The sequence below is a fragment of the Hippichthys cyanospilos genome, chromosome 10, assembly GCF_059441005.1.
Source record: "Hippichthys cyanospilos isolate Australia breed blue-spotted pipefish chromosome 10, RoL_Hcya_1.0, whole genome shotgun sequence".
Taxonomy (NCBI): Eukaryota; Metazoa; Chordata; class Actinopteri; order Syngnathiformes; family Syngnathidae; genus Hippichthys; species Hippichthys cyanospilos.
In genome coordinates, this window is record NC_142378.1 from 20,491,208 (window position 1) to 20,513,890 (window position 22,683).

Genomic DNA, 22,683 nt, shown 5'->3' on the forward strand with positions numbered 1-22,683 from the left:
GGAAAAGACAAGACAATGTCAACAACACTATTTTGTGGAAATGTTTTAAAGCCCTAGTCATACGTTTAATATTTTTACGTTTATTTTTGTTGAGCGTTTTCATTCAAGTTTTTATATTCAAGCTTGGTAAGCTTTGTGTGTGCCGTGTGGCAACATAAATTGGCCGTCTGCACAGTGACATCATACTTGACGGAAAAGGCGGGCTCCGGTTGCATTCATATTTCCACTTCCGCTTTCAGGGTGTCCAGCGAAAAAGGAGGGATCAAATCATTTTAACCATTTTTAAAAATGTTGTAAAATTCTATTATTTGAATATTTATTCACATTTTTTTAGTTGAAAAGAGAAAATGAAAAACAAATAATTTTAATGTTATCAGGCGACACCTCCGGTGGGCGTGGCCCTTGTCGGCGTTAACTCCGTCCACCATAACTGTGCCTAAGGCAACCAAAGCAGCAAGTCATCCTGACGACGTGCCATTCCCATAGTATCGCTCATATAGCTTTTATTTATTTATTTTTATTGCCGCTTCTGAGAAGGTGCAGTCATATAACTAGCGAAAGGTAGGCGTCTTTTTGTCGTTTGTCACGCTTCGTCGCGTCGGACGCCTTTCTACTTTTCCCAGCAAAAGCTGCACACATGGATCCCCATAACGCAAACGTGGAGGCGAAGAAGATCCTGCTGAGCCACGCTAAGACTCTGAGGCTGCACACAGGAAACTTAGTCAACAGAACCCGCCTGAAAAAGAAATGTCCATGCTCACCTGGCGAGGAGGTAAACTTATTTATCATTATTTTTTAAACCATCCATCCGCTCAATCTATTGAGCGAGGCTAGTGTCTCACTAGCAAGCGGGAGCAGGTGTGTGAATAACTTGGCTTTGGAAATTGTTTCGTAAGCGTTTCTTTAAGAGGAAGGAAACATGACTTTTATTGTGTCTGGATTTTAACGATTGTACACGGAGGACGATTGTACTCATGTGAAGAACTACTTGGATTTCATTACAAGGGAAACACAATGCCTCTTTAAGTATTTTAGAAAAGGCCTGCAACTCTGGAAGACACTAGGTTGGTGACCTTATATAGTAAACTAAACAACATTATGAATGAGCTGATAAACTGCCCTAGGTTACATTTCTTGATTGTTCTTTTTGTCATTTGCTTTCACACGAGCTGCCCCTTTTCGCATCTTTTACTGGAAAACCTGCATAGCACAAGTCGGAACTCATTTCTACCATGATATAAGCTTATGGTTTACTACATCATAACCTACACACTATATCACAATCGTTTGAAACTTTATTCCAAACTTGAAATTCTCACCTTTTGATCAAAATCTCATCCTAACTGGCAGGAACCTGAAATTTGAAACCCTGACTCAGGGGTGGGCACCTACTATCCGCTATCCTGCATGTATCCAATGCCTATAACACACCTCGTTCAAATGATCGGTATCATTATGTGGGTTCTGTTGCGTTTGCTGATGAGCTGATTATTTGAATCCGGAGTGATTTTAGGAGAGAGACATAAAAAACATGCTGGAACATGCGGCTCTCTAAGACCACTTGACTACCCCCGCCCTAACCATAACTGTAAAAATGCATGTTGAGCAGCATCGACCGGGATCAGTGATTTCTAAAAGAGTTCTTGCACGTGTTGCATTCTTCATGCAGTTGGTCACCAAACACCATGGACCTTTGAGTCAACAAAAAGCAGTTAAATAAAAGTTAATGAATGGTAAACTGGAAGTAACATAGGTGGCCTTCATCTACTTTATGATACATGCCGGCCAAGAGAGAAATACGTGGTCCAGATGTTGCATTTGGAGCTGAGTCAACTATAAATGTCTCCTCATCACATGTCAGGCTTGTGGAAATTTGCTATGCATGAAACGAGTGCATGTTTGTGTATTTTTTTTAGCTCCAAGAATGTATTCAGGCAACGTTGAGCAGCTGGTTCTCCTCAATAGAATCCCCAACTCAGGTAAGGTGAACAATTTTCACTCATTTCATATTGTATACTACAAATGTATTATGAGCTTTTTCCTTTAGGCTGTGTGCTAAGTATCTATCTAAGGAGATCGCATACTATTTGAATTGAAGACCTGTCGAGCTTGCTGTATTTGCGTTATGGAGTAAGGTTCCACATGTTCAGGCGACATGGTTCTGAAAACTGCGATAATAAACTTCAAACAATGCCTGAAGAGAAGCTGTCATGGCCAATGTTCATGCAATACAGAATATATTCCAAACGTCTTGTCGTGTTAGAATAAATCAGGTGTGGGGTTGAGATGGGGACATGGAACGGTGTGGGCATCCCATTATAATGGAATACAGTGGGCCCCCGTGTTACAACATTAGTCCATTCCGCGGTTGGGGTCGTAAGGCGAAATGGCCATATGACGGGCAATCCAAACCTATGTTAAATAGCTAATGCGTATAGAACACCAGGTAAAAACATCAAAATTGTACATACGTATTAAAAATTGGTACTGAAAGAGTATAGTAAGTGCTACGTATATATAATATACATGTACACATTCAGAAAATATCATAGATAAAAAATATAAAAAGGATTTATTTACATTTGAGTGCCGCTTGTTATGCCCACATTCCCTGATAAAGGTTATCTCCAGCATCTTTTCCATATAAATCATCATCTTCTCTCTTTAACATCACTAGAAATCTTGGGACCCATGGCTAACCCTTTCAATCAATTTTGAATTAAGCAATAAAATGCACTATACAGTGGGCCCCCGGGTTACGAACTTAATCCGTTCAGCGGCTACACTCGTATCTCGAATTGCTCGTATAGCGGGCAATCCAAACCCATGTTAATTCGTGAATGCGTGCAACGCGCGCCGAAGCCTTAGGTAATAACGACACACTGTATACATATATTAAAATTGAGTGACATAATCTGCTGTACACTTTCATTATATGTTAAATACAATGAATAAATAGCTTTTACCTTTGAAACGACGAGACTTGAGCTGGGTGTAAGCAGAGGGGGGCAGAGTCTAACGCTCAAAGTTAATACGACGATAGATATGCTATTGGTCTTACAGTGTTACAGTAACTCTTTCAGTCAGGGTGCAAATCACGCAGATACTAAAACATCATCCTCTTATTTCTTTCTTTACTGCTGCTAGTAATTTTAGAAGCTATGTCTAACAGATAAAGTTTGCAAAGTCTTCACAACATTCCGTTTTTCACTAATTTTCTCTCCTTCCTTCCATCCTGTCCCATCAAGCTAGATAAAGGCGTTCGGCCAATAGCATATCGGCATTTCTGTGATTGACGTGTGACGCCGGCCAATAGCATCTCCGTGAGTGAGACCGGGTGACCTTAATCGACCAATAGCATATTCGCATCTCCGTGACTGACTGATAATTATTCACACTTTTTTTTTTTAAACGGTTGGAATGTATTGACAATTAATTTAAAAAAAAACACACATTTAAACCAATGACAATTCTTTGTCCTGCAATCAGCACATTTAATTTCATGTCAGCTGTTTTTCCCTTTAGCTGTACAAACACTACACTTAAATGGTAATATATTTAGACACCGTGAGTGAGACAGTTAGTGTGACGTTGTAAGACCAATAGCGTTCACGTTACTGCCACAAGTATCTACTGATGATTGATGATGTCGCTACTGTTGATTTTATTGACGCAAACTAACGAGAACATTTCTACATACTCAATGGCCGGCATGTCGAATTGCTCGTAAGGCGAGAGGTTTGTTCGTAAGCGGAGGACTAAAATCTCCCTGATCCACGCTCGTAAGGCGAATTGTTCGTAAATCAGGGTGCTCGTAAGCCGGGGGCCGACTGTACATAGTTTTGTAAACACTCACAATCGAACAAAGCTTTACCGTTCCGCCATTTTGAAACAATTGAGGCTGACCAATAGCAGACCACTATCTCCGTGAGGAGACACCGACCAATAGCAGACCAGAATTGTAGTCACGCGTTGCATGGAAGCAGTTAGACGCCAATAGTGAATAAGTGCCATTACCTAAACACGCCAGCAGATGGAGGCAAAACAACAAATACAGCTAACCCCCTAGGGTCATGACAGTTGCTCTTGTCGCAAATCCGGGAAAATGGCATAAAGAGGGGATGAAAAAACTCAGTATTCCATGTCGCAACATGAAAATAACATTAATCGGGGAGACCCCAAATAGTTTGTTATGAATTGGTGCTACAAACTTATATTGTAACACGGGTGTCCACTGTATAAAGTAAGATCATCTAATCTCCTTTAATCACAGTATCCACTGGGGTCAAATGGCAATGGGGGAGTAGTTATAAGAGAAATATGTACGTCGTAATAAATGTGAAGTGCATAAAAAAATATAAGCAAAGGAAAGCTTTGTTTTTTCTTAAAAAAAAATGCAGAGAGACGCGCTGCATGCCAAACAGATGAGTTGAATGTAATTTCGCATCCCCTGGGCACTCCTCTGACATTGACCTAGAGCAGGGGTGTCCAAAGTCGGTCCTCGAAGGCCGCTGTCCTGCATGTTTTCCAGGTTTCTTTTCCTGAGACACCTGATTCAAACGATCAGCTCATCAACAAGCTCAGCAGAAGCCTGATAACGATCCTGATCATTTGAATCAAGTGTGTCAGGAAAAGAAACCTGGAAAACATGCAGGACAGCGGGCCTCGAGGACTGACTTTGGACACCCCTGACCTAGAGTGAAGCCTGTAGCTGACCAAACATGAAAATAGGAACGCAGAGTTTACCCTTGAAATTCCAATTTATTACAACAGCATTTGAAACGTATTCCCAACGCTCTCTGTCTTCCTCACCACACTGCCTCAGACTTGCGTTCTCTCTTGTGTGTGAGGTACTGTAGTCAACAGTCAACAACTGGCACAAGGCTGGCGAGCCAATCAGTCGATCAGCTCACGGGCACTCCTACAAGACACGTGATTGGCTCCTGGTGTCACATCGACCAATGAGGGCAGGAGTGGATTACAACTCCTGTCTTCATTGGTCAATATGAAAAGGTTGGAAAAACCAAAACAATAGTGGACGAGGCAGAGACAACTCAATGGAATAGGGAGAGTGAGGGACATTTTGTCTCTCCTGTGTCTCTCGCTCGGAACAAACGAGCAAAGAGTTGTTGGCACAGCACAAATGGCCTAATACTTCACAGTTCCCCTCCTTAATTTCCTCTTTATAGTTGACATATGTAAAATATCCTGGCTCGGGTATGACATCCATTTAGACATCGCTAGCTACTTCCGTGAACACTAACATTAAACACCCAAGGTGTGTGACATCATGGTGACCTCAGTGCACATACAGGACAGTTTTGGGCCCTTAAGCATTTGCACGTAGATCACATACTGGTCGCATTTATTTGGATGTGAGTGGCCCCCTATTGAAACAACAAATGAAACAATACATCAATGCGACCTAAAAATCAAATGAACCGATTAACATTACATGGGAGGCCATCTGTTCAGAATGCCTGTGAGGGTCAAGAGTCACTTGACAAGTACAAACACTTGAAGGAAGCCAACCTTTTTGCCTGTTTTTAATTGCAGGACTTACCAGATACATTGGACTGTAACATCCCCCAGGCCACCGATGCTATCATACCTGAGGAGAGGGAGGAGCTTAAGGTGTCAGGTCTGTACATTATTTAACAATCTTAAAACATTTTAATTTAATGCTAATAACTCAAGTTGCTGCTTACTCATTTGCTTCTGTGAATCGTGTGTAAAGAACTGTTGCAACATCAGAATGGTCCCTTTGTTTTGGCAGCTAAGCTATTCCTCTTCGAGTCTGGTCAGTCTTCCATCAGGGATGCCGTGGAGATGGGTAAAAGGAAACGCAGTGTTCATAAATAAATTACTGTTTGAAATGATGTTTTTACTCACAGGATGTCTTTTTATTCTTCAGCCTGTCAGACGCTAGCTGTGTCCCAGCTGGACTCTGTTATCATTGCGCCGCGCAGGCTCTTGGGTAACGACATCCAAACATTGGCTCCTCTTCAGCCAGCATGGGAGGAGCTTGAGGCGCTGGTCCGTAGCCAGAAGATCGCTGCCATCGGCACCTCCGACCTGGACAAGGACCTACTGGAACAGCTGTACAACTGGGCTCAGGTCTGTTACAAATGTGATGTACAAGTTATGTGTTTTTCCTCTCCAACTTACAGCTATAAACAGCTATATAAGCTAAAAAAGAAAAAAAAAAATTTATATTCATCAGTTGAAGGGAAATGGTAAAATGTGATAGCAATTTATTGTTGGTGCCTGGTTGTTATTTAGGTCAAGCCCAGCAGCAATCAAGTGAACCTGGCATCCTGCTGTGTGATGCCTCCTGAGCTGACCGCCTTCGCCAAAGAGTTTGACATCCAGCTGCTGACGCACAACGATCCCACAGGTGGTCATCTTTCCACTATCATATAGTTTACTTTCTTCAATATGTAACACCCTTGCTACCACTGTTGGTAGGACCAAGAGTATTTTCGCGACCAAAAATGGCACCATATCAAAAGGCCCAGTCTTAGTTGCGGGTGCTATTTGTATATTTAACATATCCTTAAGACGCACATTCATGTATGTTTTTAAATAGGCAGAGAGGTCAAAACTGATTTCAGTTACAGTATGCTTAATTAAGCTATTAATCCACAGTGTAGAATTTTGGAGGGATAGATTCCACTCCCTTGTTACTACAGGTAATTATTTGCGTGTTGATTTAATCTCCCTTAAAACGTTATTAGTAAAACAATAGAACAACAAAGAGTCAAGGAAATCACTCACACTATCGTACAATGTTGTTCCAAGTTGATCTTTGAAGATCCAATGTGGGCCTCTTCCCTCAACACGCAGGACCAACTCGTTGAACGAGTCAGACAGAAAAAGACGCCTGTAAACATAACAGCCCATCATTATATGTACAGTATACTGTACTCAAGCTCACGGTCCTCATTTGTAGTGAGGCCACGAAACTTGAACCGCATTATAGTAAGGGTTTGCTTGAATTTGTTTCCTGCAACACGTTCCAATGAAGTTGGGCCAGGGGTATGTTCACCACTTGTGTTACATTACCTTTTCCTTCTGACAACACTCAATTAGCATTTGGAAACTTAAGACACCAATTGTTGAAGCTTTGTAGGTGGAATTCTTTCTCATTCTATCTTAAAGTAACATTTCAATTGTTCAACAGTCTGGGGTCTCCGTTGTCGGATTTTGCGCTTTATAATGTGCTACGCATTCTCATTGAGAGACATGTTTGGACTACAGACAAAACAGTCCACTAGCTGCTCTCTTTAACTATCAAACCTCGCTGTTAGAACAAATGCACAATGTGGCTTGAAACTATCTTGCTGAAATAAACAAGGACGTCCCTGGAAAAGCCACTGCTTGTTTTGCAGCATGTGTTGCTCCCAAACCTCCATGTATAACTTTCAGCATTGACGGTGCCTTAAGATGGTCTTTCTCATCTTTTGAAATGTGGACTCAACAGACCACAGCACACTTTTACTTGGCCACTGTTCTTTTATACGAGTTCTTTCAGGATGTTCTATGGAATTGTATTTGTGCCACAATCCCGAGCGAGCATTGAAAGATTTTGAGCACAGAAAAAAATAATTCAGCACGCCGTGTGTGGGCATTTTTTTATTATTATTATTGTTACTGTCTTGTCTCATTTGATAGAACTACCTTGTTAGTTTTTTTTTTTACGTTAATGATAGAAGTCTACCTTCTCCCGCCCAAGTAGGTGTGATGCCATCTCGTTTGCGCTTTTGGAGTTAACATAAGCAATTTAATTGGAGTCCAAACAGTCAATCAATGTTCTTTTATCAGCTCTGATTGACTGGTTTTGTGGCACATTCGTAACGTGTGTGCTGAACTGAGCGCGCAGAGGGGACACAACTTGAGCAAGTGAGAGCTAGATGTTGAGCGAGGGAGGGTTACCGTTGCACACTTAAACTCATCTCAAAATCTACTTTCGCTCCCTCAAAATCTTTCATTGCTTGCTCGCGATTGTGGCACAAATATAATTAGATACATTTCAGGATGTTGTTTATGTAAGGCTTTTTGCTTTGCACAGTAGAGCTGTATTTTACACTTGTAAGAATAGCGAGGAACTGTGTTAGCTGCTAGCTGCCAGCGGTTTTCTGGAGTGTTTCTGATCGTTCTTAAACTGTTGGGCTATTTTTTTCACACAATTGCTCACAAAGCGGTGAGACCTGTCTTGTCTTTGCTTGTGAAAGACTGAGTTTTGGGGGGATGCTGCTTTTATACCATATCATCACATTCACCAGTTTCCAACTAACCTGTTCTCCAGTGGAATGCTCCCAAGTGGTGTTCTTTCAGTATTCATCAACTTTTCTTCTCTTTTGTTGTCCCTGTTCCAACTATTTTGAAACATGTTGCAGAGATCCATACTAAAATGTGCAAATGTTTGCACAACATTAAAGTTTTATCATTTTAAACAATAAATATACAATCTTGACTTTGTTGTGTATTCAGTTGAACATCATTTGCAAAATCATTGTGCTCTGTTTTTATTTCCATTTTACGTGTCCCAACTTCATTGGAATTGGGGTTGTATTTGGATGCACAGCATAACTTGTTTTCAAATACTTGTATGTGCTGTAATCAAGCGTTTGCCAATACATTTGTGTTCTGGTTCACGAATGCTGAATTGCATCAAGTGGACTCTTCTTAAATTTTGAACATGCTTCCCTGTTCATTCAAAAGGCTTCTTCGGTTATAAAATTTAACAAGTGATGTCTCCCTAATTCAACACAAAGCGATGAATTTAAACTGCTGCACAACAAAAGTGTATATACTCCCTTAGTGAAACTATCAAAATGGGGCCTCGTTTGCCAGTCTCCCTGACCAGAGTGACTGGTTAATGTTACAAGGTCTCAGGTGTTTTAAATAATAATATATAACTCCCATTTCCACGCAGAGTTAATATCAGTGGCCGCCTTTCGGGAGGCAATGCAGGAGGGAACGCAGCACGCAAGTGCAGCCGACTGGAGGCTGGAGTGGCTCCTGCGCTACTCCATTATCGTCAAGAGTCGCGGTATCATCAAGGCTATGGGCTACTTGTTCAGTGCCAGGAAAGCGGAACTCTAATAGGACGTGGGCCAAACGGGGGATGAAGCCATTTGACATTTTTCTCCATTCACTACCGCATGCAATGTAACCGCTCTCTAAGTGGGCCTTTTTCTGGCAATATGGTTGGACACAAAACATACCTCTTACACCAGTCATCTATGCTAACAAGTCAGAGAATTTTATGGTGGAGGAGGAAAAATTGCATCAATCAAATACATCAAATAGTCCGGTTTGGGTCACATGAACAACACTACTGTACAGTGAAGCTTTCTAATGCCACGCAAAGGTAGTTTGAGTGACTAATTGTTGCCTTGTGACCTGGATCTCAACTAGCGGCTCATGTAGTGTTGTCCTCACGCCCGTTCAAATGTGAAGTGCCTCGTTTGCAGCTGAACATCTCGTCCTCATACCTGTTTATATCAAGCTTTCAGTAAATAAAGAGTGTGGGAAGAAAGAAATTGCTTATTTTTCCTATCACCATTTGTATCTGTAAAATTGAATTCCCTTACAAAATTCAAGTTTCAGTTTTTTTTTTTTTTTTTTTTAACAGACTAATTTGCATTCCTCATCTAAAGAAATGCACTTCTACAATTTCACTACTGGAAACAGCTAAATAACCTGCTATTGATTTTTTGTTCGGGTTATAAACCTCAATTGTGATTTGTCATGATATTTAAGTAATATTTTTTAGATTAAGTCGAGGTTGATGTCATCTTTACCTCTTTAAATAGCTCTTGAGATGGGAATAAAATCTTTTATACATCATTCTTATTTATGAGTTACGACTCTTGATTTAGTCAATGATTTGGAAATATCTCTGCTGTATTGGGAACATTACCTGTACTGTCATTTGTTGGCTTTATTAAAACTTGCATAAAAGACGTTTCAGTTTTATGGTTTGGATGCTTGTGTATCATTTAAATATGACATATTTACTGCGTAGAATTTTGATCTCACTATATAGAAACATGTTTTAAATAGTAATGTAGTAATAGCCTGTTAATTAGTAACACAAAATTGTTTGTTTTTTATTAAAAGGGAACTTAATTGTCAAAGTGTTTTGAAATGATTTTTGTGAAGCATTTTTGGGGTATACTTGCATTCTTTTAGCTTTTTTGGGCCAACAAATTTACTCAGCAACTGCATGTTTTAGTAATTTCTATGTGCATTATTTAAAGTTTGATGGCTAGGATGTAATTCCCCAATTCCAGAATGAATTAAATGAAAATGCAACTGTACATCTGGGAAAAAGTGGCAGGAAAATCACAGATTATCTATCTGTCTGTCTGTCTTATCTATCTAGTCTGGTCTTGTCACCTCCTGCCATCCTTCATGAAAAACGGTCTCAATCTTACACTTTGTCTCTTAAAACTCTAGTTTGATGCTCCTTATTTTACATGAGTTTAACAAAGGGCAGCTCGAGGCAGTCGTCAGCACGTCCGCCTCACAGTTCAGGGACCAGAGTTCAAATCCACCTAGCTCCAGTCTTCCTGTGTGGAGTTTGCATGTTGTCTCTGAGCCCACGTGGGTTCTTGCCTGGCACTGTAGCTTCCTCCCACATTCCAAAAACATGCATGGCAGGTGTATTGAACACACTAAATTGTCCTTAGGTGGGATTGGGTGCGTGAGTGGTTGTTCGTCTCTGTGTGCCATGCAAGTGGCTGGCAACCAGTTGAGTTATCCCTTGTGAGGATAAGCATCTCTAGAACACAGATGGGTGGATAGATGGAGGTTAAACAAAAATAAGGCAATAGCTCTAATCCCTTGTTTTAATCGCCTATTCTTATTTGGCGAGCATTGAAGAATTTAATTAACTAACTTGTAAACCAATATTATGGCAGTAATGAAGGTAATGATTTTTAATTGGACTTTTTTTCTAAGATGGTCAGAAAACCTTTGTGAAATGGACTACAAAGCATAAAAACTCCTGAAATTACAAAGCATTGCATTTGATTTGGGGGTTGATGTTTTTATTAAATGAGCAAGAGCATTCGTACTTTTCACAACAAAGACCATCTTAGAAAAGTTCAGAGTGCATTACTGTATTACGGGTTTCCGATGAGAACGCTCTCTAATAAGTATGGTCCCCGAATCAGACTGGACAAGAGACACTTAATGAAATGGTTTCATAAAAAAAAGAGCACGTAACACGTGAAGCAAAATACATTACTAAGTCCCAACAGGACAACACGATAGAACCTGCACAGCCACAAAGTAACAACTACTAGAGTAAAAAGTCAATGGAATATTGTATACTAACAACCAGGTACTCACTGGGAGGGCGGAGCAGTCGCAAGAAGCCGTCGGGAGGTAACGGGAGGCATAAAAAGTAACATCAGAACATGCTCACGCAGAATAACACGGAGGAAAATGCAAAGTACTAACTGGAGGCAAAATGTAAACTACGGACCTGACAGGAAAATCAATGAGGGTGAAACAAGGAGCCCAGGAACAACGAGGAATAAATGCGCATTGTGCATTAATTCGACGCCGTCTGACAGTTCCTCCGCCCTCCCTGGGTCTCTCTCAGCTGTTTTGCAATGCACAGACCGCCTGCAGAGGAACACCAAGAGCAGAAACCAAGATATGCTATATAAATGAATTACTGTATTTTAAAATAATATTCCCACATAAAATAGAATTATATTTGATACCTTACTCCACAAAACATTCTCCCCATGAGCTAGAACCCTATTGGTATGTTGCTTTCAGAAGTAAAGATCTAAGGGATGAGATGTTGTTTACTTGATTATTGAGTGTGATCTTCAAGCAACATCAATGGCAGTGCCTGTCAATTCTCTTTTTTGTTGATACAGTCATCATTTCCAAACTGAACCGAAACTAACCTACATTATCGTCATGACGTTTGTTTTCCACAGTCTCCCTCACAGTCTTTAGTGTGTTGGCGTTGCGGTGGAGGGATAAGCAAGCCCCGTACACCACAAGTAAAGATGGGTCAGGATTACCGAAACACGATGCATCGGCGCATTGAGCAACTCAATGAGCGAAACCCGCGCAACAGTAAACCGATGCTTAAACAAGCTATAAGTGTGTTGTGCTTTATTAATACAACACACACAAACAGGTGTCGCTTCAAGAAAAAAAATCACGTGACCTATACAGCCCTCGTTTTGATTGCTAAATTTGACGAATTTCATTTATGGATTTTTTTTAAACGTCATGTCCATGCATTGCATGAAGTGATTCTAAAATACGTTATGAGCCATTTGCTAAAAAAAATGAAGGTTTGCAAAGAAATTGTCTCGAGTAAGAGTACGGTAATTAGTTGGTAAACTTGGATTTAACCACTTTAGTTTTTAATGCATATATCTTTATCTTGGTTAGCTCTATTGTTTGTAGGCACGTCAAACATCATTCACTTATGAGAGTTTATTAAAAAGTTCACTCAAAAAAGTATTTTACTGCCAAAACATTGAAGATTTTTAAAAACAAAAATACATATGGAATACACATAGAAAAAAATATTTTTAAGATCTCCTTGCCATTAGGACAAGTGTCCTACATACAGTAAGAAACATCAGTTCATCATTGTGACTTTCGATCTGATTTTCACATTAATTGTATATTTTATTTGTTGACTGTACGTTTCAAATATATTTTAAACTTATTGGAAATCAGGAAAATAATACAAAATAACATACAGGTACAGGAATAAAAAAAAATGTTTATAGGCTGTGTGTAATGCAAGTAAGATCCATCAGATGTCCCACTGACATTGTCTATTGGCAAAACGTCGGTCCATCGTCAGAATGAATTTACCACTGCCGTTATTTAAAATGAGTTAATAGCTATTTACGATGTACCGTAGTTACCGGTAATAATGACAACAACAATTTCATGTGTTTACGTTGTCTTGTGACTCGTGACGGGGTTTCGAATCAGGGCACTGGAATCGTATTCGAGTGTCAAATAGATTTCATTTCTTCAGCCCCAATATTATAGTCATTGTCATTTTTCAACATTTTTGAAAAAGAAAAAAAAATAGATGATACTTTGGCATATTTTGGAGGGATGTTGTAGCAAAAAACCTCAACCAGGCATCTGAACATGTAAGCAAAGGGAAAAGGATGCAATTAAAATACCAATGTGTGTGTTGATAAGTGTGTTTTTCTTGTTTTTCAAAGAACATTGAAAATTGACTCGGACAATTATGCTATGTCACAAAAGTTTTGTTTTGCTTCACATAATATTCTATGCTATTTTCATTTCATCATAATACCTCGTTGTTCTGTTTTAGCTATATTTAGCCTATATAGATTTTTTGTCATCATTTAGCTACACGGTATTCAAAAATTGGCAACACTGCAAAATATGGATATGAATTTGAATAATTGCAATCACTCTGATATTGATTTGGAATGAAAAACAAGAACACGTTGATATGAAAGACAAAGAAACACGAGAGTGAGATAAAGTAGTGTACCACGTATAACCCCCCCCCCCCCCACCACCCCAAATAAATAACCTGTAATTTCAGTAACGACAAATAGCCGTTTAAGTGTTCCAGATTTCTCAAATTAGGGGGAACACACAGAAAACAAACACATTACTTGACAGTTGACAATTGTATCTCAATTATATTTTGTAAAGCCCCCACCCCCACCCCCAGAAAAGAGAAAACATTTTGTGCCCCCCACACACACATACACACTTGCCACGCCAACCAAAAATAAGCGTACCGAAAACTGTGTTCTTTTTAACAGATAAAAAGGAAACAGCAATATAAACTTACTGTTAACTACTTTTTTGCAGCATTTATACAGCTTAAATGTTTGTCTAAGCAGAAAAAACCCAAGAGCATCATAGTGCCTGAAAAAAAGATGCCGACCCTTCTTTTATTACAAATACACTTCACGTGGCAAAAACAAATTCTTTTCCCGGGTTTCACCCCCCCTTGAGGGGGCCTGCCTTACTATTTGAAAAGCACTGGTTTAGGGTGAGAAATTACAATTGTAACATGATTTAAATCTCCTGAAAGTGGAATGTTCATGATATGAGGCCTTTAAGCGCAAAATTTCCCTATGGAATATCAAATGTATGAGTCAAACCCCATCAGCAGTTGTTTTGAACATCTGGATTCAATCAATGCTTTTCAGGGGACATAGTGACCACCAGTTCAGGATTCTTCCCTATTTCCACACGAGGTATGCAAAGTCGCATTCAAGTCCAACTTACAAACAGTTGAAGCCAATGACTGTGGTTAGGTTACACTTTCATAGTGTTTGCTTACTCAAAAAGAAACCTTGTACTACAGAGCCATTTGATATTGCACAACATGTTAAACTACGCATTTGCAAAAGTTGGTGCTGCTTAGGAGGAGGCGTGGCGAAGGAGTGTGTTTGTGTGTGTGTGTCCACTTGGCGGGGGTGTAGGGGGTGTTGGGGGTGTGGGGGGGAGTAGTTCATACAGTATGTGCACAATCAGAGTGCAAAGCCAAAACACGGCACTGCAGAGTTGTGAGGCAGGTTACCTTGAGTGAAGCGGTGAATGACCATCAGCAGGTACGTTCTTCAAATAGTGTTGTGCGACTGATGAAAACATGAAAAGAAATGACCATTGTCCTTTTTTTATGATGGTTTGCTCTAAAGAAGCAATTTTAGTCTTGTCTCCTAAATGCAAACTTTATTTTCTTTGTGTACAGCTAATTAGAAAAGCAGCAGCAAACATGAAATTCCAAGCACTTTTGTTCCTGGTGTTGCTCATCTGCACCACAATGTGTGTGGCACAAGGTTAGTGCAAGCGCGGGCAACAACACTCAAGCGGGTGCTTGGCGTCCCAACGACAAAAGACATTGTTGATTGGCAGATGCTGCACTGCATGAGCATATTGTCAGCACGATTAAACGCTTTGTTCGGTAACGCAGGGTCACTTCACTGTAAAAAAAACAACTTTTTTTCGGGGGGGGGGGGGGGGGGGTGTTAATCGGTTATCAGACACTGGACAAAAGCAAAAAATAATCTTGCCATGCCATTTACTGTGCACTCGCTATTATGTTTTGTTTTGACATGGCCGATTAATTATGTTTCGTAAAAATTGTTCTTTGTAAATGAATGTCTTATTTTTTAGGGATGATCTAAATAGAGTTTCAGTTTCTTCTTGAAAATAGCTTGACATAAATGTTGGTACACAGCTGTCCATTTCACTTCGATCACCAGAATGTAATGATGCTTTTTCCTCATTCAATTGTCCCAACTTTTTGTGTGTGTGTGGTCATGAAGCTTATCAAGGTGGTTTCGTGGTGGTCTTTCAAATTTGAGCTGGTATTTTTTCTGTCATGTTGCATCTCATTGAGTTTGTTATTATTATTATTATCATTATTATTATTATTATTTATCCAAATTATCCAACAAAGACCAACATTTTGAGCAAATGTCCAGTTTTGAGGCATGTTGAACAGGAATCTTTCAAAACATTTTTATCTGAAAATTGTGTTGTAAGAGTAGTAGAAAAGTGTAAAACATATTTTTATACATCTAAGTCAGGAGCCAACACATTTCTTTAAAACACATGAATGTGTGATATTTTTATAAATGATGGCCGAACTAAAGTCTTGAAAATTTGCAAACTTTCATGATGCAAAGCTCAAATTGGAATAACATTGCCAATTTTGGGGTCGGCTGAGAAGTGACGATTTTGGAGATACGAGGATGCTTTCGACGCCAGTGATATAAAATTGTGCTCTTAAATTTACACACTCTATGGCAGGGGTCCCAGGGCAACCCAAAATGTTGGACGAGCAATATTGAACCATAACAAAACAAAAACAAATCTTTGTGAAGCCGCAAAAAAACAAAAACAAAAAGCTTGAATAAAGTAGTCAACAGATGACCTATTACATATTATCTATATTAGCTATTTCAGCTGTACTGTCAAAATTACTTAGTAGGTTACAATAATGAGCTTTCATGATTATGAATATGATTACACATCATTTGACTACTCTAACGTTCATTACAGCATTAATGTAATATGTTTCATTTCATTGATAAAATCATAGATATATAATGATGAAATCAGAATTATTTTGTCATTTTTGTCGTTGTGCAAACAAGAGCTGAACAAAATTTAAAGTTGTACTCATATGAAAACAATTCAAACTCAACACAAATTAGAGTCGTCCATCTTCTACCTCTGTGTTCCGGGGGTCCGGTCCCGGGTACACCAGCTTGAGCAAGGAAGCCCAGACTTCCCTCTCCAGGCCACTTGGTCTAGCTCCTCTGGAAGGATCTCCAGGCGCTCCTAGGCCAGTCAAGAGACATAGTCCCTCCACCGTGTCCTGGGTTGTCCCTGGGGCCTCCTTCCTGTGGGACATGCCAGAAACACCTCACCAGGGAGGCGTCTGGGGGGCATCCTAACCAGATGCCCGAACTACCTCAACTGGCTCCTCTCAACATGGAGGAGCAGCGGCTCGATGCTGAGCCTGGATGACCGAACTTCTCACCCTATCTCTAAGGAAGAGCCCGGACACCCTGCGGAGGAAACTCATTTTGGCCACTTGTATTCAGGATCTTGTTCTTTCGGTCAAGCCCCACAGTTCATGACCATAGGTGATGGCAGGAACGTAGATCAACCGGTAAAGACAGAGCTTTGCCTTTCGACTCAGCTCTGTCTTCACCACGACAGACCAGTGCAGAGTCTGCATTACATCAGACGCTGCACCGATCCGCCTGTCGATGTCTCGTTCCATCCTACCCTCACTCGTGAACAAAACCCAAAGATACTTGAACTCCTTCACTTGGGGCAGGACCTCATCTCCAACCTGGAGAGAGCATTCCACCCTTTTCCAACTGAAAACCATGGTCTCAGATTTGGAGGTCCTGATCTCCATCCCAGCCGCTTCACACTCAGCTGCGAACCGCTTCAGTGAGAGTTGGAAGTCACGCCCTAAAGAAGCCAATAGCACCACATCATCCACAAAAAGCAGAGATGCAATGCTGAGACTCCCAAACCGGACCCCCTCAACGCTTTGGCTGTGCCTGGAAATCCTGTCCATTAAAGTAATGAACAGAATTGGTGACAAAAGACATTATTGACTGGCAGATGCTGCACTGCATGAGCACATTATCAGCACGATTAAATGCTTTGTTCGGTACCGCAGGGTCACTTCACTGTAAAATAACAACTTTTTTTTCGGGGGGATGGGAAGGGGGGCGGGGTAATCAGTGATCGGTTATCGGCTCTTTTCCAAAACTGGACAAAAGCAAAAAAAAAAAAAAATCTTGCCATGCCATTTACTGTGCTTTTGCTTTTATGTTTTGTTTTGACAGGTCCTATTAATTATGTTTCATAAAATTTGTTCTTTGGTGCAATAGAATTTTTTGTGTTGATACCCCCAAAACTACTGGGGCGGCACTTATGGCATTCACAAGCCTTTCAATGACTTCAATGAGTAGCTTAGCATGACTCCCATAATGCAAAGTTCTTGCTATGAATTGTGCAACTTGTATTTGACAAAAGGCTTCAATCCAAGAACTCAATGTTACAGGAAAGCTTTTATTTTGCTGCAGGGAAGCGTTTTATTTCATGCAATGCATGATACATTATATCTGCATATTCCCGTCAACGAAATCTGAAGCACTGAATAGCTGTTAACTTTTTTTTCTTTTCTTACAAAATGAATATTCCTTGAATAGAAACAGCCTTGGAATATACATACATATATGTATGGATAGGGCTGGACACCCAGGGGCTAAGCAATTTATTAAATACAAATGTTGATAGTAAATAACAAAATTCTGTCAAATTTTAACATTTACAATGAATCAGTTAGCATGTGAGTGGTTTAAAATAATGTCAGAACAGTGAAAATATTGCAAATACTGGAAAATACATATCAAATCTATGAATCTATGATAGAATAGTTCTTTATTCAATGTAGTACCTCCACCACAGCTTCCTCCTAACAGATGCTACTCATATCATCAATTTATAAATTGCAGCTCCTTTCTCTTTCAAATGAGGTTGATTAGCGTCCCCTGTGACCGTGTGACCTTGGCCTTCCCTGCGCAGGTTCTTACAGTAACTGCTGCCTGGGTTATGTGCGCGGCATGAACGACAAGGCAAAGAAAAACATTGAGAGCTTCAGGATGCAGGAAACAGATGGGGATTGCAACATCAGAGCTGTTGTGTGAGTCGGCAAACCCATTGTTTTCATTTTGGCATCACAAATACGTACAACTCATAATCATCTGGCACAAAGAAATGGAAAACCAAATAACCTTCTTGATGAAGAATGACTCAAATGTTGGAAGATGCTGAAGCCTGGTTGCTCGTGTGTCTGCGTGTGCGCAGATTTACCATGAAGAAGAGGCCTGGACGTAAGACGCAGCGCACAGTCTGTGCCGACCCAAACCAAATTTGGGTCCTGGAGCTGATGGAGGTTGTAAGATTGAGAATGATTCTTCAGAATTAGGTACATTTTCAGCAAACTATTGTGGTGCCTTGACATATAACTTATATGTGACATATAAGTACTGTATTATACTTATATGTCAAGTGAAAATGTAATGGAGTGGTAGATTTGAAAGATTTTTGTCCTGTGGCAGGGATGAATGAAAGGTATTTCCATTCATTTCAGTGGAGAAAGATGATTTGAGATACGTAGTCTATCAAGTTACAAGCATAGTTATGAAATTAATAATTAATTTTACAACTATGCTTGTAACTTGATAGCATAGTCCCGCCCGTCCACGGCCCGGTATTTCCTTTTGGTATATATTGGCCTTTTTTGCATTGTTAAGTACACATTTGTATCGACTTAACATTTTGTATTTAAATGAGTAGCATTTGTAATTCAGTTATATGATTGATTTAATCAATGTAATTTGTCTACATTTTTGTGGATTTTAAAGTGGCAGCTTCAAAAGTTTTTTTGAGATTCAAGCAAGCTGAAGGCTCCCATTAGTTTGTCGTTAATGGTGAGCTCATATTTTTGAGCCTCACCCCCCTCTTCACAATATAAATCTCAAGCATAACCAGTCCAAGGTGATTAAAATGTTTGGGACCCCTGATCTAAAGGACAAAGTGATATGAAAATCTTTAAATTCTATATCCACATGTGTTGCTTCACCATTTGTTTTCATATAAGTTTTACTTGTTATTTTAGTCCTCCTAAAGCAACTCCCTTTATGTTTGTCAAAGTTAGCTGACTACAAGGTATGAATTTGTGTCAAGTCATTCGTATTTCGAGGCATCAGTGTAGATGAAATATAGTAGGACTTTCATAAAAAAAACAACTAATTGTGCAACTTTCTGTTTAGAAGTGCAAGATGGGATATATGGGACCCAAGAGGTGCAGAAGATCTTCATCTTAAAGCATATGGATCGCATTAGGCACTTGTAAATTTTCCACTTCCTGTCTCTCACAACTAATGTAAATCACGCTTACAACATTCTGTGTCTTCTGTTTTTAACACCGGTAGCATGCGGTGAACATTTTAAATGATGTCAGCCTTTTGTGTTATTGATGTTTAAAAGCCTGCAAGCAATGAGCCACTATTGGGCAGCTTTGGATTGTGGATGTACACTTAAAGCCTACATGATTCATTAACCGGACACACTTGAAGTTCAAGTGAATTTTTATCTGCTGAATGGGCTTTTAGCTGGAAATGACTCGAGAAATTGGCAGACATTGTGTGAAGAAATGTTATCAGGATTTGTGTCCAAAATGATTCATACTCATGATTTAGATGATGCTAGAAGTTGCCTTAAAGAGTCTTTACTCAAAATTGCCCTATAAAAAATGAAAATGTACCGAATGTAAAAAAACAAAAAAAAAAACCCCTTTGTTGGCTTTTGACATTTTGTCTTTGAGTTTTTCTCCCCACAACAAAATATGACAACAAAAAGTTAAAAAAAAAAAAAAAAAAGTATATACCGGTACTGTAACAAACTAGTTTGTTACTATTTTTTATTTCTACCCAAGTGTACAAATTAATTTTCTTAAAGCTTTGAAGAGAGCTTTCTTTGGATCCTAAATATTACTTTTTCTAAATATATTTAATTTTTAAATAGAGAGATATCTACTTCTCGCTAAAGAAATATGTCATGTCTTTCTCAAGAAAACAGAACTTAGACTTAAAGCTGACATTTATCTATTAAGATGACTAAAATATTTTCAAATAAACAAGAAAATTGTATCATAGGAAAAAAATAATTTAAGATTACCCCTCGAGTCTAACGTTTTGTTTTTTGTTTTTTTTTTTAGGCTGGCCCTAGTCATTTGTAGAAATTACCCATTTTAGAAATTAAGCTTACAATTTGTTCGGGGAATGAATCATTTGGGGCTTAACATGTTGTACATGATGTGTGCATACGCATTTACGTGTGTATGTGAGCTATTGGTATAAGAATGGACCACTTTGTAGATGGGTGCACAATATTTTTCCAAATAAATGGTGTTTTGTATTTTGTACTCCTTTCATACAGTTTTTGTTTAAAATAACCCCTTTTTAAATAAGAATGTTGAATTTTTTTAATGTAACCACACCAACATCTGTTCTCTATTATCTTTGGGATAATTTGTTTGAAACTAGGCATGGACTCCCTTTTGGTAATGTTTTGTTTTCCCACCAAAAAGAGACTACGTTTGTCTACGATGATTAAATTCTCTATCAAGTGGACACAGCTCGGCCTCTTGCAAGAGGCCTGCTGGGACACATTACGCTTAGCTTTCTCCTGATTGTTGGCAGGACATGCGTAAACAGTACAAGTTCCCAAAAAAACACAACCTTGAACATTCATCCAAATGACCTCCGGTGGTCTACCCAGGCTGCTTTTCATTAAACGCAAGGGCGGCAGAGGATTGACACAAAGTGTAAACAAATCACTCTGCAGGTAATATTTCATACCTTTGTCGTTAATAGGACGTGACAACCTGTCTTCACAAGAAACCCAGTTTGCAGTGAACTCATTTCCCAATATGTGGCTGTAGATGGATTGCAAAACAGCAAAAAGCAGTGGCGTGCCAAGGTTGTCAAGACCTCTGAGGCCTGGGAAGAGTGAATGGAAGGACTATAAACCCCTTCGCTCCCCTCTGTGTACAAAAAAAAAACCAAACCCTAAACAGGTATTATTTTTTTTAAGTCATGGGAGCCAGTGCCTTGCTACACACGGTCAATAAACAAGAGCAAAAATCTAAGCGTGATGCAGCTGTCTGGCATAAAGGCCAAACAACAAGAAACATTTAGTGGCGACAGCATTTCATACAGCGATACAACCTAATGGGATCCAACACAAGAGCAATGATGTCCATTTGCCTTTCTTGAGAAAAGAATAAATTACTGCAGGAATGTGATCATAGTCAATATAACCTTTGTCGACTCTAGTAGGACACAGGTGTCAAACTCAAGGCCCAGGGGCCAGATCAGACCCACCACATTTTAAGTGGCCCGCCAAGTACTGATTTGATTTCAAGATTTTGGCAGAGATACCAAACTTGCAAGTTGTCTTCAACTTTTAAGTAATTGTTTGGGGGGGGCACAAGTATTTTTTTTTAATTCCCATACTCTCTTTTGAATACTTTTTTATTTCCTCTGATTTCCAAACTATATAAGTGTGTGACTTAACACACTTAAAATCAGTCTCACCAGCCCTCTGACAGAAACTACAATGTGGCCATTGATAAAGATGAGTTTGACACCTGTGGTCTAGGACATGGGTCACCAACGCAGTGCCTGCAGGCACCAGATAACCCCCACTGATCACATAAGTAGCCTTATTTGCCTGTTCTGCAAATAGCTCACAAGAGATAGAACATTGTGATTTTCTAGGAACTTTACAAACAATTATCCATGTATTACATTTACATTACAAATGACAGTTTACATATTTACTACACCTGTTGCTTAATTATTGTGAGAAATCAACATGATTGGTATGTCACACAAAAAGATATACAGTAATAACATTAATTAAACTGCAGGTACCTTGAAAAAATTTGTCATTTTAGAAATGTGTATCAATCTTGTAGTCCTTCAGCACCAGTGAACAAAAGTCTTGGTGATCTCTGTTCTAAGATATTAAAACACACAAAGAAATTGTAGTAGAGGTTGGTGTCACTTCACCATGTAGCAAAAACCCAAAGAAGGTAAATTTTATTCTTTGGGTTTCAATTTCTTTGCTAAAACTATGGCAGGAAAATAAAACAGTGGCCTGTTTACAAACAACTGGATATGAAGATTAACAAACAGAATGGGAGCTGAGGGACCACAGACAGGTGGGAAGATTCAAAACTGACAAGGAATCAGCAAAATTCCTACTGGAGAGTCAATTAAGTGTACAATCCAAACAATCAAGTGCATCTGGAATTTCTGGATAAACAAATGTGTTAACTGTCTTTAAAAAATGTCAACACAGAAGGCAGCTCAAATTGAAGGGCATTCCACAGTTTGAGGACAAGACCACAGTGGACAAAACAGACAATGAAATGACACCATATCTTTCATGCAAGGAAGAGGCTGGTCATTCGACTCTGTAAATGATTGTTAAAATGTTATACTGAATTTCAAGACCAACAGGAAGCCACTGAAATCTTGACAAAACCGTAGTGAAGTAGCTGAACCAATGGGATCC

The 22,683-nt window shown here is 39.4% G+C and overlaps 2 protein-coding genes across 3 annotated transcripts; both read left to right on the forward strand.

The window, feature by feature from the left end:
- Positions 1 to 396: 396 nt before the first annotated feature.
- Positions 397 to 9,973, forward strand: gclm (glutamate-cysteine ligase, modifier subunit). 2 transcript variants are annotated; one of them, XM_088426628.1, is made up of 8 exons: positions 397 to 561; positions 624 to 772; positions 1,917 to 1,979; positions 5,557 to 5,641; positions 5,777 to 5,833; positions 5,915 to 6,117; positions 6,283 to 6,397; positions 8,939 to 9,973. In XM_088426628.1, the coding sequence occupies exons 2-8, from the start codon at positions 638 to 640 to the stop codon at positions 9,106 to 9,108; spliced, it is 828 nt and encodes a 275-aa protein (XP_088282754.1). In that variant the 5' UTR covers positions 397 to 561; positions 624 to 637; the 3' UTR covers positions 9,109 to 9,973. The 2 variants fall into 2 exon arrangements, with proteins under 2 accessions (XP_088282754.1, XP_088282753.1); XM_088426627.1 differs by having other exon boundaries at positions 406 to 772.
- A 4,539-nt stretch (positions 9,974 to 14,512) lies between these two features.
- ccl25b (chemokine (C-C motif) ligand 25b) lies at positions 14,513 to 20,517 on the forward strand. Its single transcript, XM_088426407.1, has 5 exons — positions 14,513 to 14,612; positions 14,753 to 14,840; positions 18,121 to 18,238; positions 18,403 to 18,523; positions 19,371 to 20,517. Exons 2-4 carry the CDS (start codon positions 14,777 to 14,779, stop codon positions 18,521 to 18,523), a joined length of 303 nt encoding a protein of 100 aa, XP_088282533.1. The 5' UTR covers positions 14,513 to 14,612; positions 14,753 to 14,776; the 3' UTR covers positions 19,371 to 20,517.
- Positions 20,518 to 22,683: the final 2,166 nt, after the last annotated feature.